General features: G+C 30.0%; 1 protein-coding gene across 10 annotated transcripts in view; it reads left to right on the forward strand.

The window, feature by feature from the left end:
- Positions 1 to 23,122, forward strand: part of LOC143223330 (pumilio homolog 1-like) — a 106,163-nt gene that overhangs the window by 66,169 nt on the left and 16,872 nt on the right. For 5 of the 10 annotated variants that reach the window (XM_076451189.1, XM_076451191.1, XM_076451188.1 and 2 more), the window contains 11 exons: positions 3,686 to 3,879; positions 5,076 to 5,215; positions 9,936 to 10,200; positions 11,063 to 11,303; positions 13,483 to 13,677; positions 16,995 to 17,144; positions 19,465 to 19,767; positions 20,493 to 20,744; positions 20,923 to 21,055; positions 21,478 to 21,609; positions 21,765 to 22,023. In XM_076451189.1, coding sequence (XP_076307304.1) covers positions 3,686 to 3,879; positions 5,076 to 5,215; positions 9,936 to 10,200; positions 11,063 to 11,303; positions 13,483 to 13,677; positions 16,995 to 17,144; positions 19,465 to 19,767; positions 20,493 to 20,744; positions 20,923 to 21,055; positions 21,478 to 21,609; positions 21,765 to 22,023 — 2,264 coding nt within the window. The remainder of the gene's footprint in view (positions 1 to 3,685; positions 3,880 to 5,075; positions 5,216 to 9,935; positions 10,201 to 11,062; positions 11,304 to 13,482; positions 13,678 to 16,994; positions 17,145 to 19,464; positions 19,768 to 20,492; positions 20,745 to 20,922; positions 21,056 to 21,477; positions 21,610 to 21,764; positions 22,024 to 23,122) is intronic. The other 5 variants (XM_076451193.1, XM_076451194.1, XM_076451192.1 and 2 more) reach the window with 1 other exon arrangement.

Genomic DNA, 23,122 nt, shown 5'->3' on the forward strand with positions numbered 1-23,122 from the left:
AAGCTGTTTGAACTCATAAAGCAGTTAGTGAACAAGTCTGGTAAGCTTTGAACTTATTGACATTAAAATTGTGTACCTAGTAAAACTTATTGTGAAAAATGACTAGTCTCAATAAACAGAGCTGTAATCATAGATAATATAAATAAACACTGATAAAAAGAAGTTTTTGTAGGGATGTAGTTTGCAATACTAAACAGTAGCTTCAAGTTCATTTGAATTTTGTTTATCCATAAGTATGCTTAAAGGACAAGTTAAAATCTAACCAAAACAGGTTTTACAAATTATTATGTTTCAAATCAAGATCTTAACTTTTGGTAGAATGTTTTATTTCTCTTCAGTTAACTTTGTCATGCTTGGATGAATACAATTTATCTGGAGGGTAAAATTATACAACTGAATTAAAGAAATGGTAGAAAATAAGCATATAGTTGTTCTTTCACAGTAAAAAAATTCAAGGTGAAATTTATTCAGTAAAAAGCTATTTAAATTTATACCTAATTTAAATAATCAAAGATTGAGCTTGAGTGCATTTCAATGTGCTCTTAAAAATTCTTTGTGAATTCCCAGATTTTTTTTTCTCAGTATAATATGGTACTTGTATCACTCCAGAAAAATTTTGTAGTTATTTCAAACTAAATATTACTAAGTTGTTCTAAAACTTGAATAAAATGTAGTTTTATTAATTTATAGGTAATCACTGTTTCTCTACCTCATTTGTCATGGTGTGATGTAATTATTTGTAAATTACCTTCAGAACTCATAGGTTACTGATCTGAGTACATATTAAATTTTTTTCTCCTGTTTTCAACTTTAAAAGGTTCCTAGCTCAGCAGAATTTCATGTAAAGGCCAGAACAAGATGGCAAAAGCTATATTTGGTGATATGTTACTAGAAGAAAATGGTGTTTGCAAAAATTGTTTGCTTTATCATTTTATGTCATTTCAATTTTGAGGGAATAAATGAGGAAATAAATGTTTTTTTTTGTTTTATGTAACAATATAAGGTAAAATTATTTTATACTTGACTATATTAAATTTCATTCGCCAACAGGACTGCTGTGTTTGGCTTCATGTACTATTAAAATTTAAAGTCCCAAGTAACTGCTTGAATAGCAAAGAAAATTGCTGAACAGAAATGTAACAATTTGTTGTAAATTAATATAACAGGGTAAAAAATTTTTGTTTTTATTGGGTCAGTCTTTCAGGTTAACAGTTTTAGCTATTAAATCAGCTATGTTTTTTATTGCATACTAATGATTGAAAGGAGAATAAAATTGTTTGTTGTTTTTTGAATCAACAAAAATATTCAGTTTTAATTCACATTAAAATTACAACAAAGTAGGAAATTTCAATTGTTTTAAAACATATCAAAATTTTTGATAATTTTAGAGCATCAAATTTGTATGACAATCAGATATTGTATTTGCAGAAGCTACATAATGTTTAACCCCACACACACACACACACACCAATAAAACAGGTGTGTGTATTAATTTACATAACTTCATATAATTAAGTATTACTAATCATAAATAGTTCATCAGTGTTAGAAAGGTTTCTTACCATTAACAGCTGTATTAATGTTGCTTTGTATGAAATTACAAGGTAGAGGAATCATTGTAAGAGTATTTTTCTTTTCTAGTAAGTTTTTATATATATTTATCTGGTATTTCAAGACAGTTACAGAAAAAATTTGTTTTAAACTGTGAACAGCCATTCACAAGACAGTGCATTACAACTTTTATCTAATTTTACCCACATTTGTTGTCTTCATTTTTTCTCTCATTCATTTTTGATGGCTCCACTAAATCTACACTATTGCTGTTCCTTACTGTGGAAGAAGAGATTATAATATATTTTAAGTGTAAAAATGTGATCTGTTATGGCAGTTTTTTCATGTTACCAGATATATTTATATTTTTAAGCAGTTGTGATAAGTGGAAATCTTAATATTCATGTAAGAGTTTTAGATAATAGCTGCTGACCTACCACAAAGTTCTTTCATATTGCAGTAATACTGAATTTATAGAACTTCTGTTTGTTTTTTTTTCTGTATTCAGCCAAATCACACAAAACAAACATTGGATCCATTGATAAGTTATTATAATTATTGTGTCTGTGGCTTCACATATGGTTATTTTTCTTCAAGTATTGACTTCTCCAATTCGGGTTCAGTATTTAGGCATAGGGGTGAAAATTGTAAAAGTCCTTTTGGTAAGAAAATAATCATCAATCACTGTTATTCAGCTATTTGCTATGGGGATTGTTTTAGAGTCTGTAGTGATGCATCATCTTGCATATAGGAACCACCTCAGGCAGCATTCTTTTTCACCTTTGAACTTTGTAATAGCCAGGATTGATTGCATGTGTCCAGTATTCCACTCATTTGCAGAAAATACCATTCAGCATGTTCATGTATCTGTAGGTGAAAATGAGAATGCTAACCTGTGTATTTACTGTGCCTGCTTATAGGGAATTTAACTTTTAACTGGCAAGGTTTGGACAGGTCATTAAACTTCATTAAATCTTGAAATTCAAAAAAAAAAAGGGGTTAAGTCATGAAGTATTATGTTCATAAATTTTCATTTCAACCATGTCTTAGTTTTGCCTGATTGAACTCATAACATCATGATATAGGTGATTGTGTGCAAACATAAACTAGTAAACTGTCAAGTACTTCAAATATGAAAGAGCTTGCAGCATCCTGGAGGAGTGAAAATTTGATATTGGTGACTTGAAAATTCTGTACACATTGAATTGCTGGTGAACTTGAGTTCATAAGGCAAGGTATATGGATGTGCATTAAAATAAATTTGATGCAAGTAACACTGGAATTGGTGTTTGGTAAATCTGTGTGGTTTGTAAAGAGAAAGCAGCATTCAAATCTAATGAAAAGGAGAAAGGTGTTTAGAAACCCATCTGTTGAAATGTCATGAAATACTTTTGATAAGTTTACAGGAACTAAATGTACTTTGAATTCTGAAACATGGAGTTAAAATGTTAATGGTACTAGCTACAGTAATGTTAGTTAATACATACTTGAGACTTTAGTTATTCAAAAAGATACAATTATTTAACCAGTGAGAAAGAGAGAAGGCTGACAAAGAAGAGGGGGGGATGTGCAGATTCTGAAACTTTTGTTTGAGCATTCAGTGTAACATTTAAATAGTAAGAAATATTATCTCTGTGTTTCAACAGATGGCCCAAATTTCATTGTGAAATTTTTTAAATTAAACTGCAAAAATAGGTATGGAATGCCACTGAAAATAAAGTACTGGATATTGGAAGTTGTAGGTTGCATGTTTTACATGACTTATTTCAAGATGATGTGATTTACTTTCCTGACATGAGTGTTCCTGTGGTTGCACTAGATTTTCTAGTGAGAGGGAAATTAACTACAAAGTTGGAAGGTAGGAAATTTCACTAAAACTGTCAGAGGCATTATACCAAAATAGAGAGAACTCCAGGTGAGATCTGTTGAAACATACATTGGTTAAAAACATGAAGGATTCAACCCAAGCAACAAGATTATGGTGTTTAATCTGTCTAAAGTTTTAAAACTTTATTTTCTAGTATTCAGAGGTAGTAAGACTATTAAGAATCTGTAAAGCTTCAGTAGTATTTCTAATAATGATTGGAAATGCCAGAATTTGATTTACTTTTAAAAGTTGACTCTCATTATGTAGAACATGCAGTTTCACAACCAATTATGGTTCAGAGACGCAGTGGATCTTATCCTGGAAGTGATGCTAATACCATGCTTTCTCCACGCTCCTCTGAAACTAGTGGACTGGGCGTAAAAATGGCAGAATATGTATTGGGTAGCTCACCAACCACAAAAGATCTTGATTCACAAATGGCCAGACTTCATGTTGGATTGGTAAGTAAACAATGTTTTTTATCCACATTTTTTATTTTCAAATATTTTTAAATTGTATTGAGGAAATAAATCATGTACAAAAAAACAACTAGTAATTTTAAAAAAAGAGGAAAATGTATGCAATTAATATATGGTTAATCAAAGAAATATGTATATAAAGCTTATGTTACAGAAAACTTGTTCATTTTTTTGTGATTCCTAAAATTTCATGCCAGTACTAACATCAACCTGTCAGTCTTCATATGTTCTAAAAATAAAATCTAAGAAAACTTAAACCAAAATGTTTCTTTCTATGAGGGAAATTCAAGAAAAAAAAAAGGGTCTTTCTCCTGAAATATTTTGAGGATAGGAGCATCAGTGGAATATTACATAATGAGAAATGTTTTTGAGTATTTTTGTATGTGTTGTTATTTGGTTTATGTTTGTATATACTTGTTTTACATTAGTATTATATTAAGTGTATAATTTTATTATACCATGTTGAATGAATTCATTTGAATTCAATCTCTCTCATTTAACATTTCTTCTAAAAAAGACATTGTTAAAAAACACACTTCCTTAACTGTCTTTTCTTGCATTCAGTTAAATGACAAAGAATGGTACTATTCATTTGAAAAAAAGTTGCTTAACAAATCTTTTTATTTTATTGGGTATACCAATTACATCAAAACCCAAACATTTTTGCCAACAATGCATTGCAGTTAGCTTCCTTTGCTTAAAAACAAATACAGTTCAGTTTTCCTTGTTGAAATAAATGTCACAGTACAATTGTAAACAACCCACTAGACGATCATGTTGTACATACAGTGTGATCTGAAGCATTAGGTTGGTTGCACATTTTTTTATTTATTTGTCACTATTTTTAGGAAGTTTACTGTTGAATTCTTTCAACTGGAATCTGTTAATTAAATATAAATGATTGTTTAACTTTGGAAATGAAAGACACTAAACTGGTAACTTGGATATTCTATTAGATTTAAAACTGTCTTAGGAATTTGAACTTTGAAACCACTGTAACTGGTAATTAATAAAAAAGTTCAAGAAGCCTATAAGGTTTAGTTTTGTACAGTTGCATAGCTCAGAAACATATATATCCTTCAATCTGTAAATTCTCTAGAATGACGATGTTTGTAAGTGGATGATATTGTTACAAGATACCAATGCCACAGTGACTGTGTGAATTTCATTTGTTGTAGAATTCAGCAGATGGTAATGAGAAAGGAAAGAAACCAAAGCCATATGACAGTGATGCTAAAAGAAAAGAAAGTGATGGTGGAGGAATTTTACATGCTAATGGTATCATTCAAAATGGGCTGGAAGATGACCAGGGATTTAGGTGAGAAAGATTATTAAAAATGTATAATGGATGTTTTGAACCATACATTTGTAAGCATTTATTGCTTTTTTTTTTAAATATGGAAGAAGAGGTTTTTGTACACCTGTTACAGTCATGAGATTGGTAGTTCTGATTGATTTTTATCATATAATTTTTATTACAATATAGAATTTTTGCTGCATTTTAGAAAGACAATATTGACCCCTTAGCTGCAGAGTTATAAAAAGTAGATTATCAACCACTCAAAATTTAGTAATCAGCTAAGTGTGTACTGCAGGCTGTTGCTCAAAAGAAATTGAAGTGTGTTACATAATTGCTTGTCAGTTTATAATTGCATGCATTCTGCAATTAAGGGGTTAATAGTTTCAGTTACCATAGTTTTAATGTAAATCATAAATATTTTTATAGAATTATGTAAACTTGTGACATCTGTTCGAGAGTTTAAATACTGAGTATAACACTTAGTTTTTGAATAAAATTGTGGGCTATTCATATTTTGTACATCTCTCGTTGGTCATATCTGAAATTTGATAGTTTTTATTTTATCTGCATCATCTAAATAATTAATGATCTAGCACTGTATGAGGAATATGTCATATTGTGGGCAGATGTGGTCCTACACTTCTTTTGATGTAATAACAATTGCAATAACTTCATGTAGAACTTCATACACTTCATTAGCTATTTTTGTGAAAAATGTATGTAACAGTTTTAGTTGATGGAGTATTATACAGTATTAACTGGTCAGCACTGTCCTAAAATGCTGTATGTAACAAATACTATATTATTACTGTGAAACATTCATGGTCACATTAGCATCTTTATTGCAATAATACTTCTTCAAATACAATGTTACCAGAATAATACATAAATATTCTAATTCTAGACACCAAAATCTATATATCCACCTATTTTAGGCCGAACATTAGTTAAACCCTCAATAAATACAGCCTGTATTTGATGAAAAAATAAATTAACACTATAACTGGTGTTTTTTTTCTTTAGTTTAGTTAGGCCTAATCATTACTCTGCTTAATACTGTCAATAAATAATTGTTTAGTGTTATACTGTGACCTAATGCTAGACCTTTTTAAAAAACTTTGCCTTTAATATATTGTGCAAGATGTTCACTAAAGTATATTTACATCTGCCTTTTGTTTACATTCATTGAAATGAAGTGTATATGGATTTTCAGTACAGACAAAAATATATAACAGATGTTTAGTCAATTGCTAATTAGATATATATTATCTTCTCAGTTGAAAATTAAATTGAAAATTTATTATTTTACACAATAAACATAACATATTATTGATTTTGTTGTATTACAAAAGTAATTTATAAATTAAAATAATGTAAATCTTCAGCACATTTGTTTGATTTAAAAATCAAATCTAATCAAAAGTTTAGTTGTATAATATTCTCATGGGAACATGTTTTAAATATTTCTGCATAAGATAAAATAAATATATGAAATGTGTATGCATCAAATTATTTAAATACTCTTGCAATGTCTAAGTAAAGACTGATTTAACAAGTATTTTTTGAGGAATGTGGACATCCTAACATTATAATAAGTGCATGCAACACATCTGAATGTGGTGCATGAGTATATTAACAATGATATTAATATTGTTAATGACAGTTTGTTAGTGAAGACAGTAAAAGTGAATCGTAAAAATATTCAGAAAAGTAATATGAATTAAATCTAGATGCACTCATATTTTATTAAGTTGTGGTGATGATGGTGAAGCAGAGATTGAAACTGATGAAAATATCATCTCTGACAATTTATATACGTAATATTTGTTCTCCTATGCTCTGTTTATGTTGAGTGAAGCAACTGGCATCAAGTTTATAAGAATAAATATAGATATCAGAACTAAAATTGTTCTTATTTGAATCAAGATAATTGATATAAATGGAATACAAAGTAATTATTTAATAACTGGGCATCAAACCCAAAAGTACAAATTGGTACTAGCGATAATGCACTGTAGATATATAACAATAAGTCCCTTTGCAATTCTAGGTGATAAAGCAATCCCAGACTTCAGTGCTCTTTTGCATACTTTTCCTCATTTTATTGTCTTTTTAACATGGTTTATCTACAAATTCTTTGACTTATTGTTCAGGAAAGTTATAAAGACAAGCCCTGAGCCTGGTACAGATTTGCACACATAAATAGTGCTTTAATTAACCATAATTTTGAATTAGAATATATTAATTAACTACATTAGAACAAAATTATGAACACATGGAAACTATTAAAAACAGTTCTTTCATTGGTATCGTGCACAGTTAGTTAACACACATGGGGAAAATGTACAGAGCTTTTCATTAAAACTGCATGAGTATTTGATTAATGTCAAGATAATAAACTAATTCCAGTTAGGGTTTTTGATTATTTGCTGTATTCAATTATGCAGGTATTTAAAATATTGACATTGTTTGTTATTTACCATGAAACTGCATAATGAACAGAGATGTTTCATGATTTCAAGGCTTCTAGTGTGATTCACCTTGCCACTGTATTTACTTTTAATGAACAAGAGTACTTTTTGTCAAATATGTATTGATTTTGGCACGTATTAAAAATAACTTTTCGTCAATGAAACAAGTATTGAACTAACTTAGAATGTAGGCCTGTAGCTGAAATTATCCATTTATATATATGTATACATATGCATTATTATTATTATTATTGGTGCTTTTAGGGTGATAAAGTTTATTCACTTCATGTAAAAAGTAGTGGTTTCAAAATATCATGAAGTAATAATGTATTTTTATTTAAAAAAAAATAAGTTTCATTATAGTAGTTTATTCATAGGAATAAGTACTGAATGCTGTAAATCTATTGTTTTCATGTACAGCAGTTCAGAATGAACAAAGTAATTTACTCCCAAATTATTATGTCTATAAACTGGATTTCCTTTAGTTTTTCACACACATTTGCGCACACACACACACACACACACATTTGTTAATTCTAATTTAGTTAAATCATTTGAACTCAGAAATATTTTAGAATCAATATTTCATCATATTATGGCATTTATTTGTGTAGTTAAAAAATTGTACAGCTACAGAGTTTTGCCTATAAACAAATCAGCTACCTTCTTGAATTATTTTTTTAAACTATTTTTGTTCAATCCTAAAGAATGTTATTTTTCCTATGAACCTATTACTCACTGAAAATAATTATCCAATTCTTGACTTTTAAGCAATTCCTTTAGGGTTTTTTTTGTTTTTTTTAAGGCCTTGGTTGAAACCTTGTTTTAATACCACATCATGTGGTTTTGCTAATAAAGCATAGTTTTGAAAATGGGTATAATTTAAGAAAGTTTAAATATTATTGGATAAAACAAAAGAATTTTACTGTTTCACTTCTTGTTCAAATATGTTAGTGAGCTTAGTTGAAATTTTAACAATTCTTATCACATAGTTAGAAAGCCAGAAGAATTAACATAATTATAAGACATTGTCTCCTTTAATGTATTATTTTCCTATGAATTTTGGTATAGTATTTAATATGAATAGAAAATTATTTAGTACCAGTAGTATGAAAAAGTATCCAAAAGTTTAATATTTATCTTCAACAGCAAAAAGAGATCCAAATAAGTAGTATATTTCTTGTTTATGTGTATTATTTATATATCATGATAAAAGTAACTGAAATGATAATACTTTATGAGATATGAAGATTTACAACTAGTGTGGTAGGATTATTAATTATACACAGTTCAAAAGGCAATAAAACATTGAAATTAGTACAAGTAGATATATATATACTGTTACAAGCTTTAAACTATTTAACATAAACAAGTATGTTTTTCTCTTAGTTTCCAAGCATTGAAGAAACAAAATTTAGAATTGTCCTAATTTTGTTATGGTGTTTACAAAGTATGTCAAATTAATGACCGTGTTTGTAGTTGTAATGTAAAAATTTACATAAAATATGCAAGTATTTCTGGGTAAAACATCTGATATTTTAGTATGGTTTAGCAATTACTCAAGTGAAATTTGAAAACTTTCAGATTGAAGAAAAGTATTTTTAATCTTTAGATGAAAATCATTTTGCACTTGAATCAGTCAACACACTGATAGCATATAATTATCTAAAAATACTTAATTAAGAATTTTGATTTTTTTTGTCTGCAAAACGATTTATTGTTTACTAAAATCATGCTAAATTTTGTGAAGATACATACTTTCAGAATCATGGTATGTATGTGGTGGTTACAAGGTCATGTTAGATACACATAAGCCAATTGCAATAGGATTAATAAAATATAATAAATTCATGAGCCTGTTTATTAGCAAAAATTACTAATTGTGCATCTCTTGTTGGGGGGTTGTCTTAAAGTTTTAGTCTTTGTTAGCTTTTGTGTTAGCAACTAATCATGAAAAATTTGTGATTTTGTATACTACATTTGGTTGATGAATGCAATTCATGGACAGGGAGTAATTTCCATCCTACTGGGTCTTTAGTGGTTTTTAAATGATGAGATTCTGTTTAACTCTATTTTTGTTGTTGTTGTAGGACTTCTTTTAAACACTAATACTTAAATCACACTGAATGCTTGTTTTAGTATTTATATTTTGAATATTATAAGGAGGGATTTTCCTATCATATGGTAGTATATAATTTATTACTTACTGTTATGTTTGAAGCAACTAAATCATATAAAAAATGTCATAAATACTCGTGTACATGTAGTCGAACACCTGGTAGTAGACAGCCATCTCCTTGTGAGGAAGATATGAACAAAAATCCAACAATAAATGACATATCTAAACTTCAGAACTCTGCAGGAGAACATTTAGTCATGCATCCTGGTGCTGGAGGACTCCCGCAGGTCCCTGGTTCACTTGGATTAGATGGAGGGTTTGAACCTGTAGGAATTGATAGCTTGCCATTTGATTATCCCTCACATTTGATGCAGTCAGTGGATTCACCAAATGTTTTAGATTACATTAATCAGGTACTGTACAGTTATTGTGAGAATAGTCATGATAAACATTTTACTTGTCAGTTATAAACAAATGTAAATGCGTGAAAATGTTATTGATAATTTTAGGACTACTAATCATGAAAAACTGACCCCTCTAGGTGCCATATTAAATTTGAAATTGTATGTACCAAAAGGTGCTGATAAATTGCTTAACTCGTAATATTCAGAATCTTTTTTTTTTCTCGGATTTGAAATCCATGAAGTATGAAAAAAGATACAGGTGTATATAACAGTAATGGTTTTAGAGGTTTAAGTGTTTCCATCTTCTCCAGAATCAATATCATACATGCTTTCTTCTAATCTAATTCAGTTTTGACCTTTTGGGGCAATTGTCCTTCTCATTACTCTTCTTTCTCCACTTTCAACATCATTTCTTTGCTTCAAGTTAGTACGATTTGCTTTATTTGTGCATGAGTCCAAAAGTAAACATCTACAAACACCACAGGTGAATTGGGCTCCTTTCTTTCTATATTTATGTTCTTGGCAATGCATTTTGCAGATTTCACTTATGAATATATTCTGTCAATCAGAAGAAGCAACTTGTTCAGTTTGCATGTATTGGGTTATGGTTATATGGTCTGGTGCTTCCAATCTGTTTTTTAGCTCTGATGTTTTTTTCCCTAAACTTGTCAGTTTTTAATGATGAAAACTTCAAGCATGTGAGGTTATGGGTTAAAAGTAATTTAAATAACTTGTGACTGAAATGAGCCATATTAATATTATTTTGTGTATTATTTTTAGCAAAAAATAACCTTCATTATAAACTGTTAGAACACATGAAGTAAATCTGTTACATCTTTTTTTGACAGCTAAATTGACTTATGTGTTTCAGAGAAGTGAACTTTCTACACAACAGCTTTTGTCACATCTCTATCAACAAAGAAGCCAAGTTGCTCCACAAGGACAGCCATTGACAATGATGCCTCAGCAGCAATATCCCTTGCCTTCTCAGCAACAAGGACAAAGTATGGGAGCAGTACAACCTGGAGCCCCAACAGGCACTCCTACACAGTTTACACAAAATCCTTACATAATGAACCAAGACCCCTATGCCATGGGCACTTTTATGGCAGGTAGGATTTTAGAAAATCTTTGCGTGTGTGCATGTGTGTTTTTGAAGGTTTTATATATTAAAATGAATTTAACTCTGTAGTTTTGGATACCTTTTTCTGAACATGTGACAAAGTTTTACTGAGTTTGATTCAGAATTGAGTTAAACAATTTTACTATCAATGTATCATTAAAATTAGCATTATAGTGCATGTTATAATCCAAAATTTTATATTATTCAAATTTTTATTATTTTATTTCATAACTCATCTACAATAAATACTGAAAATTCATTTTTATTGCCACATAATGTATAAGTGTTAACAGTTTGTAATTGTTGGTTTCTCTGTGACATGAATACTGCTGGACCTAAACAGTATGTGTATGTCTAGACTAAGTTTATTGCACAGTTTATACATCCTTGTTTCAAATTTGTTGGTCAATTTCTAATTAATGTTTATTATAGTAGTCTACATCAACTTTGTCGCTCTAGATAAATAAAGGATGCAGAGTTTAGTTAATAAACAAAGGTTTAAATGTTATTAAGTGGTAAACTATAAAATTTAAGGTTTGCCCAGTAGGCTAGTCAACCACTGACAATTACCACCACGTGAACTGTTGGTGAATTTATGTCCATGTAAATTTCAGTAACTGGCTGTGGGCTGTTGGGAAGTTTACAAACTGTTCATTCAGCATGTAATTAGAAGTGGCACTGTGGTAATTATGACCTTCATATTAATTCGAACTTACTGTGCATAGTTAAAGTTTTAGTGTACTTATTATGAATAGATAGACATAAGATAAAATCTTGTCTCTGTTCCCCTTCCTATTTTTGCAGTGGAGAAAGTATTGTTTTTTGTTATTCAGATAAACAGAACATAATTGTCTATATATATGTCATGTCATGATTTTAATTTTAATTACTATTGTCAATATACACTTGGTATTATAATTTCTTGATTCCCACCAGTTGTGACACCATAAAGCTGTATGTGCATAATTTCATTTGATGGGTAAGAAATATAATCTTTTATGTTGATCCCTAAACCAAGGATAAATGTTTAGTAGCTTTTTCTTGAACTGCATGCATCTATAAAATGTTAAGCCTACCATTTGTTTTTAAGACTATTGATTGGAAATGTGAAAATGCTTTAGTTTATGTTAGAAAGTATATGCAAATTTAACCCTATTGGGATGGGACACGGATCAAAGGCCACATCTCGTTAAATGACTTGCATTCAGAATTTTAATGAACTACTGTTTTATGAATTTGTATCAATAACTTTAATATCAAATTGTAGATAATTCAAGTTTTAATATTATGAGTTAATTTGAAAATTTAAAAGTAAATATTTTAATACACCTAAATATCAACTTTTGTGAGTCACTTGGTATGTTTAATGCAGCGCTGGTTCAGATTAGATGTTTGTGATGTTAAAATACCAAGTCTGTAATTTCATATAAATTAAGAACTAATATCGCTAATATTGACAACTTAGAGTATAAAGTAAGAACCTTGTATCATTTCATTTTGCTGAGATATTACTTGTGTACTGCATTAAACACAGTGGTGCCCCATTCATCTCTTTCTATTACATTAACTGTTTACCCTGTCACACCTTAAAGTTTTTTTTTAATGAGTTAAAACCCTGTTTGTATTTTTTTTTCATATTTGTTGTGTTACCTGCAGTTCACTTAGCTAGCCATCAAATTACAGAAGTTTTAAGTTAATGCAGACAATGCACTTGGATGAATTTATCTTTTTATAATAGCTATTGCATGAGTAGACAGAAAGTAGGTACATCTGCTAGTGATGCAAATTTTGTAGCTTTTACCAAAATCTGTTTAACTTCTGATTTTTAAACTTATTAGGATAGAATTAATGATGTAGTTAGTAATTCCTAGATTACTGGACAAAGAATACACGTGTTAATATGTTACTTGTATTTTCAGTTTATCTCTGATTACCTTCATATTTTTTTCTCAGTCATCTGATCTTTTGATTGTTCATTATTTTGTTGTATGATTGAAAATCAGATTAATTTTATAAAGACTTTAGAATCATTTTTCTGTAATTCATCTCGTATTCAGGTATGATATTTCTGGCACTTAGAAAAAGGTTTTATAGGAAATAACCATTTATGGATTAACTTTTAAAATTAGTTTCTTAATAATGTATTATTTGATGGTTGAATTTTATAGGTCCAGCTATGATGCCTCAGTATTATGGAATGCCTCCATGGGGAATGTTTCCTACCCCAGGTATCATTCAAGGAAGTCAGGGACAACCCCAGGGGCCAACTGTACAGCAACACATATTACGTAGCAATGGCACTCGTCCTATGACACCTCAAGGGAATGGAGAGTCTCTCCCCCAGGGTGCAAACAACATTCAAGGTATTAATAAATATTAAATCATTTGCTCAAGCATTTTGTACATGTATGTGTATTTACTGTTACCTTATAATTTATTTTCAAACTTTCCTTAATAAGCATCCTTTAAAGATTACTGAGTAACTATAGTAAACAGAAACATAACCCTCATTTATAAATGTTTGGCAGGATGTCTGCACTTAGATATCTGCCACTTGAACAGTTCTTTGTGACCCATCTTAAGATGTTAGTTAACAATTTATGCATGAAAATGTTCTGTATTAATTAGGTCAACAAAAGCATTTGTTATTTATCTAATATACTATTAATATTCATTAATATGCTAAAGAATTACATTTGAGTTGCTTTCAAGTAAAATGCGGTATTTTTTTAATTTACTTTATTGACTGAACATTTTAAAATTCACATTTTATTTTTTTCAGTTGAGAACAGTGTTAAGACATGAAGTTTCAAAGAAAGTCTAATGCAAACAATTCTCCTTTGAAATTTAATATATATACAAGTTCAGTTATATGTTTGCATGCCTCAAAAGATTCCATTTTTGAAATGTATACTTTAGGGCATCTTTAAGTGAGGTAAATTAATATTTTAAGACCCCTGTTATACTTGTATTTTTTTTCAACTAATTATATAATACATAAAATCTTAAGTTTAAAAATTATAAATTTTTAAAAGGTTTTTTCATTTCATAAAAGTTGCATTGCCAATATTAGTATTGTGTTCAGGATCCATACTGAGGTACAAGTTATGTTAGCTTTTAATAAGACTTGCATTGCTAGTGTATAATGTTGTTTTCAGAATGCAACCAATGTAACATTTATCTGTACATTATTTTTAAAAATATATTTTCAAACAACACTCCAATTTGAAAAATGTTCATGTTTTATATAGTGTGATTTCAAGTGCATGTCATAGATTTTATCAAATAGCCATTGATTTTTAAAATTAAGACTCAAGCAAGTTTAATGATAGTAATTCATACAGGTTAGATATTAAAATTATTTTATTTAGTTCAATTCTTTTTCCATCCTTCCAATCCATCACCTTCTGTCTCTGTTTCCTACTTTGTCATATACTTCTCATTTTTACTTGTTTTTTATGATTTTGTTTTAAGTTCTGAAAAGAGAATCATTTGATAATTTGTGTAAATTTCTTCAGCAACACATTATTTTTTTATCAATAAGGAAGTAAGATACCCTGTAGTCTGACATTAGCAGTAAAAAAATGTAGCTTTGTTTGTTAGTTCATACTGGCAGTGTTAGTGCAGAAGTTTAGAGCAAAGGAAAAAATTATCTCCTTTTCTCCTTGATGTATGGATGAAAAGGTTTAAGACTTTATATAAATAGTTTTTCAAAACTTAAGAACAAAAATGGCCATCATCTAATTGCTGAAAAAAACATCTGATCGTTTTGCTTAAGTACATTTGATTTTATTTTTATAGAATATTCTTCCCCACCAGTAGTTTTGGTTGAGTTATTTAAAAATATCTTACATCTGACTTCTTAAAGTTCATTGTTGAGTCTGTTTGTGGCCTTAATTTATAAAATTTCAACATGTTGATACAAAAGTTTCCAGATGGAAAGAAAATATCCAAAGGCAAGAAATTACTTTTTTTTTATTGTTTATAAAATGCATTAACATGAACAGTGTTTATAAGATGCTTTTGATATTTTTTGTAACTTCCAAAACACAACATACATGGAACTTTCTGCTGTATTTACTTAAAAATAATAAAATACTTGAATACATTTTGAAATTCAAATTATAGTATTATATAAACAAAACTTTGGTATTAATGTAGTTCTATCACTTTTCTTCATGCCTATTATAATAAACTTTTTGAATAGTCATCATCAAATACTTTTTCAGGCTGTTGTGTGTAGGGCACCAACAACAAACTGTAATAACGGCCATTAACTATGATGGTAATGGTAACAAGATAGAGGGTGTAAGTTCTGAAATGACTTGAAACTGCTGTAAAGAATACATCACTGCTTTCCACAGGATAGTCAGTGTAGCAACCAGACAGAATAAATTGTATTCTTGGAACCATACACTACTGTAATTTGTTTGGTGTTTTTTTTTAATGAAATAGATACTTTTATAATTTTCATTTTATTGTTGTTGCACGCAGTTTTCATTGCATCACTAGTTCACAGTATCAGTGCTTATTGCATAAGTTGAAATAGGTTATTTTGATATAATATTATTGGTTTGCTACATAGTTTCAAAACCACGAAAACAAATTTATAATTTCATGGTAACGTGTTTTGTTTTGTAACATCATGTTCATGCATCTTTTAGTAGTATTCAAAAATCTTGTGCAACATTTTGAGCTCTACTGTTTTCTGACATGTAATTAATTCATCTTGATATATGTTCATGGAGCATTAAGTTTGTAGATGTTCAGTATTCTGAACTCACTTCAGATAAGTCCTGTGGATTCTCCAATGTTCACTGTTTTGGTTTTTCTTGAATAACAGGAAGAGAAAAATTTCCTGTACAAATGAAAGAACAATTGATTTTGATTTTTTGTTACTGTTTATTTCCAAGTTTATCTTGGTTAAGCAGCAAGTTATAGCTGCACAAGTAAAGCAGTAGATGTCAGAGAGGCTCCAGGAACATTTCCCAAACTTCTGTGAAATCACTATCCTGCTCAAGAAATGGTAGGCACATGACAGTGTCATGAGCTACACAACATGTAATATAACTATTAGAAAACTTTTCATGGATTCTTATAGCAAAATGCACACATACAAAAACACTGTTGTATAGCATAATACAGCAAAATAAAAATATTAAAGTTTGCTGTTATTCCTTTGGTAAATTATTATTTTGTATAAATTTCATTACTTTATTTTCTTATTACACCAGTTCTGGATGTGTGAGGTCTTACAATTTAAGATTTGAAATTTATTCTTTTTTTCTTTCTTTCTCTCCCTCCAACATATAATTTTTGCATTTAGTAATTTGTATTACTCTATATCAAGAGAAATGTACATCTCTTCATGTTAAAGGGACATTACTAGATAGTGTAGAATTGGTAACTTGTGTTAAAATGTTTACACAACTCTACTGAATAAACACAAACCGTTGGCTTTGATAGTTGATTCTTGATAAGTTGACAAAAATTGTTAAAATCAAATTGTGTTTTATTACTGGAATCCCATTTTGATAAGATCATCATAACTTAGACCTTAAAAAAATTGATGTAAATAATTTCCTTAAGCTAGTAATTCCATCATTATAAATACTCTTTCTTCTGTATAAAGAAAAAAAAAATTAAGCTTGTACAAAATGTTTCCCTTTCTGGCTCCCAGGTGGCCAGTACCAGATGGTGTCACCCTCTTTTTATGACCAGAATGGCTCACTAATGGTTGGAAATGCCAGAGGTGTTGGGGCACCCCCCACCATGAGACTAATACCACCATTGATTGTGAACCCCCAGGCCACCACTGGCAACACTCCTGGTATGTCTGGCAAGTAATTGGTGGTGGTGGTGGTGTAGAAGTGTGGGGCTTGATAATTTCAGTCCTAGGTTAAGTGAACTTGTCTTGAGTTCTGAAACAAAATTACATCAAGGCTGTATGAATGAATCAATAAATTTATTTATTTCATGTAACATCAGAATATCTTGAAGTGTTTCATTAGAAAGTAATTTCATGCTACTTCAGTCATTGCAGAAACAAAAAGTGTTCAAGACTGTAAACTAACTAGAACTGGGACTTGTATTTTATCCATCTTGATCCAGTTTTTTTTTTCTGTTTGATAGAAATATATGTTGTGATCTTGTAAATATCTAACAACTTGATTTCTTTTACAACCTAACATTTCATATTTTAGTCAAATAAAAACTTCTATCTTAATATTACTGGAAAATTAATAATATAATTTTTGTTATGTGAAACATAAGTTATTTTTAGTTCTTACATTTCAGAGCAAGGATATAAAATGTCCTAGTATTGTATAACTACTGCATCTGTTTTGGTTCATGTATGATATAGTAGCCTAGGACTGAATGTGTTGAAGGGTTTAATCTAACAAAACTTTGGTCAGCCTAATACCATGAGTAACAAACTTAATCTTTCTTCTTTGTAATGAATGGTTGCTAGTATAACTTCTAACCAAAATGTTTTAATATTGAGAAATATTGGTTATTAAATCCTTGAACACACTTTAACAATTTTCATTAACAGAAATATTTTTTGTTACTTACTTAAAGAAAATGTAGATGTTATAAGAGCAACTAATACATGCAAGGACTGATTTATTTGTTGTAAGCTTTAGAAGTGGAATTGATTAAAGTAATTTATGTAAAAATGTATAGTTGATCTTTTTTGAATATTTTTTATTGTTATGAACCATAAAATGACTAATTGCTAAATTAAATGAATTGATTAGTGTATATTAAGGAAATTTATTAAATTGAAAGTAGAAGTAAATTTTTATTATTTTGTCTGTAGTAATGTATAGCATATATTCAGCAAAATCCTTGAAATTAGACAAAATAAATGTAAATTACTGCTTTCAGAAAAAATAATTGTTAATATTGCATTTGTTTGATAATGTGTTTGGATTCAAGAGACAGAAGGTTGAAATTCCTCGATGTGATTCTCCTACCCCATCATTATTGAAAGAAATATATTTTAAGAAATACGTAACTTAAAAAAAAGGAATTAGAACCATATTGCATTACTGAGAATTTTATATATAGACTTGAATGTATTTTATGCATAAATTGGTTTGCTAAAATTTAAACTCCCCCAAATTTAATCTGTTATTTTCAGCTGAGATTTACTATGATTTGTATGCTTGGACGTACAAAGTTCTGTTAATTTTGGATTTTATACAGGCTTTATGAAATCAAGAGGGTTCACATTTGATTTTAAAAATGTCTGTATTAGTAACCATGGTCTAACTAATTCTTTCTTCAGCAAGTGTAAGTAGTTGCTAGAGGAGTATAATAATCTGAGTGGGTGGAGATATGAAGGCTGTAGTCTTGGGTTTGAAAAGTTTTAGTTGATTGCATTGGTTTTGACATATATCTTCAAATAAAAAGTTTATTTATGTACTCATAAAAATAACTGGAATTAAAATACTACTAAAAGAAAGTTGAATTGTATAACTTTTTTTTAAATAAAGTACAGCAGCTAGAAGTGAATAATTCAAATTCTGTAGGGGCTCAAATGTCTTGAGTTTTAAGATAAAATACCTCAACCTTCTAATATTTAAAAAGCTAGTTTATTTGTAATCCTTCAGTTATGCATGCCTCTTTCTTCTTTACAATTCCTTTTAAATATTTCATATTTTCTATTTGGAAAAAGCACTCCAAAGTAGTACTTACTGTTGTATTTTTCTACTTGCTATGCCCATTTTTTCAAATTAGAAATTATTTATTTTTACTTGTTTCTTGGAATTCTTTTATGATCTGTTTTTAAATAGTTTACCTGAAGTTATCACTGATAACCCTAAAATGCACAAATTTCAATGTGAAGAAAATAATTCAGTTAAGATGTGTACTTTATTTAACTCTAAAATTAAAATGCATGTTATTCTAACTAAATATTATGAAAATACATGAGATAGTAAAAAAAAGTAGGAGAAAATGTGTGACATAACCTAACAGGTGGGTAATGCTAACTTAACTATCCATGTAGGACTACTGATATATCCACTTAAAAGTAAACAAAGGAAAGTGTGTTGTGCGTCAGGTAGGGATTTGTTTCTTAATTTTGCAAAGTAATAATACTATTATAATAGTTTTACCAACATAAATTTTTCTATAAATAGCTCAATCCAAGCAGATGAGTAATGGTGGCCTACCCATCCTGTTACCTGAAGTTCAACAGCTCCAGAACCCAACTGCTAGTCTTTTTTCTGCCCATGCTTCTAACCCTGCCTGCAACACACACTACACATCTGCCAACAGTAACTTAACATTCAATCAGCAGACAAATAACCTAGCCTTTTCTGGAAGCAGTGGGTTTGCTTCAGGACTTGGAATGGGTCATAGTCAAACTCAAGCTAGTATGGTGTATGGAAGTAGTCCTCTGGGTCCTATTGGATCTTCTGGTATAGGAGCTATTGGATCAGGTACTCTGTACTAAGATTGTTAAAGACAAGTTTCACCTTCTTTATCTCTGTGTTAAATAAAAATTGTAATTTTTACTTTTACCTTATTCACAGATAGGTAAAACTAGATTTATCATTTTAATGTTGTTATACAGGGTGTTCAAAAAGTCACTGTGCACTTACATATTTATTAACAGGCATGTTTCAATATAGAATACAGGAGGTAAATATGAATGACAATTATAAACAATGCCGAAAGTTACCCCTGTTGGCATCAATACAGGCTTGGATCCTTCTTATTTTGTTTCTAAACACTGCTATCAGTTACTGGCTTGAAACAGACTGAATAGACATATGATTACAAAATTGCACAGTGACTTTCTGAACACCCTGTAATAGTAAAGTTTTGTTTGTGCATAATTTAAATTTAATGAACACTTATATTTTGTAGCTAAGGATTATTTTAAGTGTTACACATTTGTTATAATGGTGTTTGTGTTTTTATTGTTATATACTGTAATATTGTGGTAATTTTTCCTGTTTTACTTCTTTTAATTGTTGAACTCCTGTTTTTAATTTTTTATAACTGTGCTACTTGTTTCACCTATGTTTATAATAATATTAATTTTTCTAAATAACTGTTCTTTGTGATTTTACTAACTAATATTTCAAATTAAGGATTTTGTATTTGAGTATGATTTTGGGGACTTCTTAAGAGTTATAACAAATTTTGACTCTAAATACAGGTTTGGGTAATACCACAAGTTCTCCTCACAGAGATTTGTTTGATAGAAGAGACAGTACTGGTCTGGGAAGTGGCTTTTCTAGTAACCTAGAAAACCAGTATTCTCGGCAGATAGCAGCACCAAAAAGTGGTCAGTTTTTTGGTCAACTGGGAGCAGTAACAGGTTCTTCTGGTCCAATTGGAATGCTTCCTTTGGGTCAGAGTCTAACTCCTCCTCCTTCAATAAATGGATCATCTACCAATCTAAATTTAGGTAGGTAGAACTTATCTCATATTTCTATTGTTGTTGAACTTTTACCAAAAGTAACTGTCTTAATGGTAGCATTTTATGTTAATGTTAAATCCTAAAGTTTATTTTTTGGAAGCAAGGTTAGCATTTATTTTTATCAGTTGTTGACCTCTTTCTCATGAGAGTGATGTAACCCTTTCAGGTGCTCTGAGTAGTCGTATGTTATCTGCAGCTCCTGGTGCAGAAGCTAAATACATGGTTAGAAATGGACCGCTGAGCAACAACATGTTTGGTTCTTCAAACTCCCTGTTCCCTAGTCGACATCTTCAGAGAAAGTAAGTTGATGTTGATTTTTTAGTGATTTTTAAATTCCTAGATCTAGAGTTCTGAAGTAGAAATGGAACAAAAATCTACATTTGTACTTCTGGAACTGTTTTATTTAGATATGTTTTCTGTTTGAATCATTCATATAATATTTTAATTCTTCATTATTGGATTTTTTATAACCTTATTTTAGGTGTTATTGAGTTTTTGATGTTTTTACACTAGTTCTTATTTAATACTTCTCTCATTACGGCTGTGACAGAAATGTTAAATGTTGAGTTAGTAATCAACATATAGTGCATTGGTGTTAAAATCCTTAGTAAGATGATATAGTAAAAGTTATACACTCAGTTTTTGCTGTAGAGACATTTGATGAAGGAGGTCAGAGAACCAGTTTTTGTCACTTTTGTTATTTATGTACGTATGATTACAGTTCAAGCTTAGAAAAGCCAACTGGAAGAAGCCATCTTCTGGAAGATTTTAGAAACAATCGCTACCCAAACTTGCAGCTCCGAGACCTTGCTAATCATATTGTAGAGTTTTCACAAGATCAGCATGGATCAAGGTAAGTCATTATTCTTTAGAAAAGTAAATTTATCTTTTTAAGTCGCAGTTTTGAAAAAATGCATTTAAATAAACAATGAAAATTCCTTTAATATTGATCTGAAAAAAAAGATACACAGAAAGAACAATGTTTTTTTGTGCTTTTTTTTATCAAAGGTTTATCCAGCAAAAACTGGAACGAGCAATCCCAGCAGAGAAACAAATGGTTTTTAATGAGATCTTGGGAGATGCTTATAGTCTGATGACTGATGTCTTTGGAAACTATGTCATCCAAAAGTTCTTTGAATTTGGAACACCTGAACAAAAACAAGCTTTGACACAAAAGGTTAAAGGTCATGTCCTGCCCTTAGCATTACAGATGTATGGTTGTCGAGTTATACAGAAAGCACTGGAATCCATACCTTCAGATCAGCAGGTACAAATTTTGATTTTTATAGTTTATTACAATTGTAAGTATACAAACAATTTTTAATTTCATTATGTTTCTCATTGTAATAATATAGCTGACAAATTATGCTGTTGTTGTATTCATACTACCTTTTGCTGAGACAAAACTTCACCTTCACATCCAGAATAGCTTGATGCTAGCTCCACAGCTAACAAATTTCTAAAAATTACTTGTTTAACATGAACTGCATTAGTACATGACAACATACAGTTATAGCCCTCCACCATTAGCATGGAAACACAATATCCCTGTGCAGTAACTTTACTTAAGCACTTGCACTTGAAATAACTTTGAAAACTCAACATTATCCAGAATGGATGTACTTTTAAAGTTATTAATCAGATATGTGAGATTTGGGATTATTTATGAAATTTAATTGAACATATGTTGTGCTAATGTTTTTTTAAGAAAAATGTTTTTTCCCTTGCTCACCCATTATGCATTTTCAAGTGACAGTAACTTCCTCTTTGTATTGTGATAATGACAGTGTTCTTAACACAGGACCTGTGTCTGTTTTAGCTAGTAGGAGACTTTTGGTGTCATTGTTCAAGATAATGATTTTTTCTTGCACACTGGCACTCTCCTTGTAGACATTCCCTCTCCATAACTTAAACGTGATTTTGATAATGATTTTGACAGGCTGTCTTCCCTGATGGACTTTGCTCTAGTTACAGCTTTATCTGTGGAGGAAAATCCTCACTTACTCTTTTGATCTCTCCTTTGACATGATTTTTCTTCCCCTTTCTCTATTGATTCCTCCCATACTTTAGTACATGAAACCTAGACTCTGGACTACTTTGTTTTTCTTCCTTTACCTGACATTAGAGTTGTATGGTCTAAGAAAGTGGTCTGTCCATTTCTTTGATTCATGTTTATTGGGTTTTGAGGGCACAAATTGCACCTTCAGAGACCTTTCTGGCAGGGATCTAATAGGAATTTAGACACTTCTCTGGATTTCCCTAATTTTAATTCTCTCTCACTTTTTCTAGTGAAACATGGGAGACCCTTACCACTTACCAGTTCCTATTTGCTGGACTATTGAACCTAAAAAGTTCCTTGCTGCTTG

The sequence above is a fragment of the Tachypleus tridentatus genome, chromosome 8 (genome assembly GCF_004210375.1).
Source record: "Tachypleus tridentatus isolate NWPU-2018 chromosome 8, ASM421037v1, whole genome shotgun sequence".
Lineage (NCBI taxonomy): Eukaryota > Metazoa > Arthropoda > Merostomata > Xiphosura > Limulidae > Tachypleus > Tachypleus tridentatus.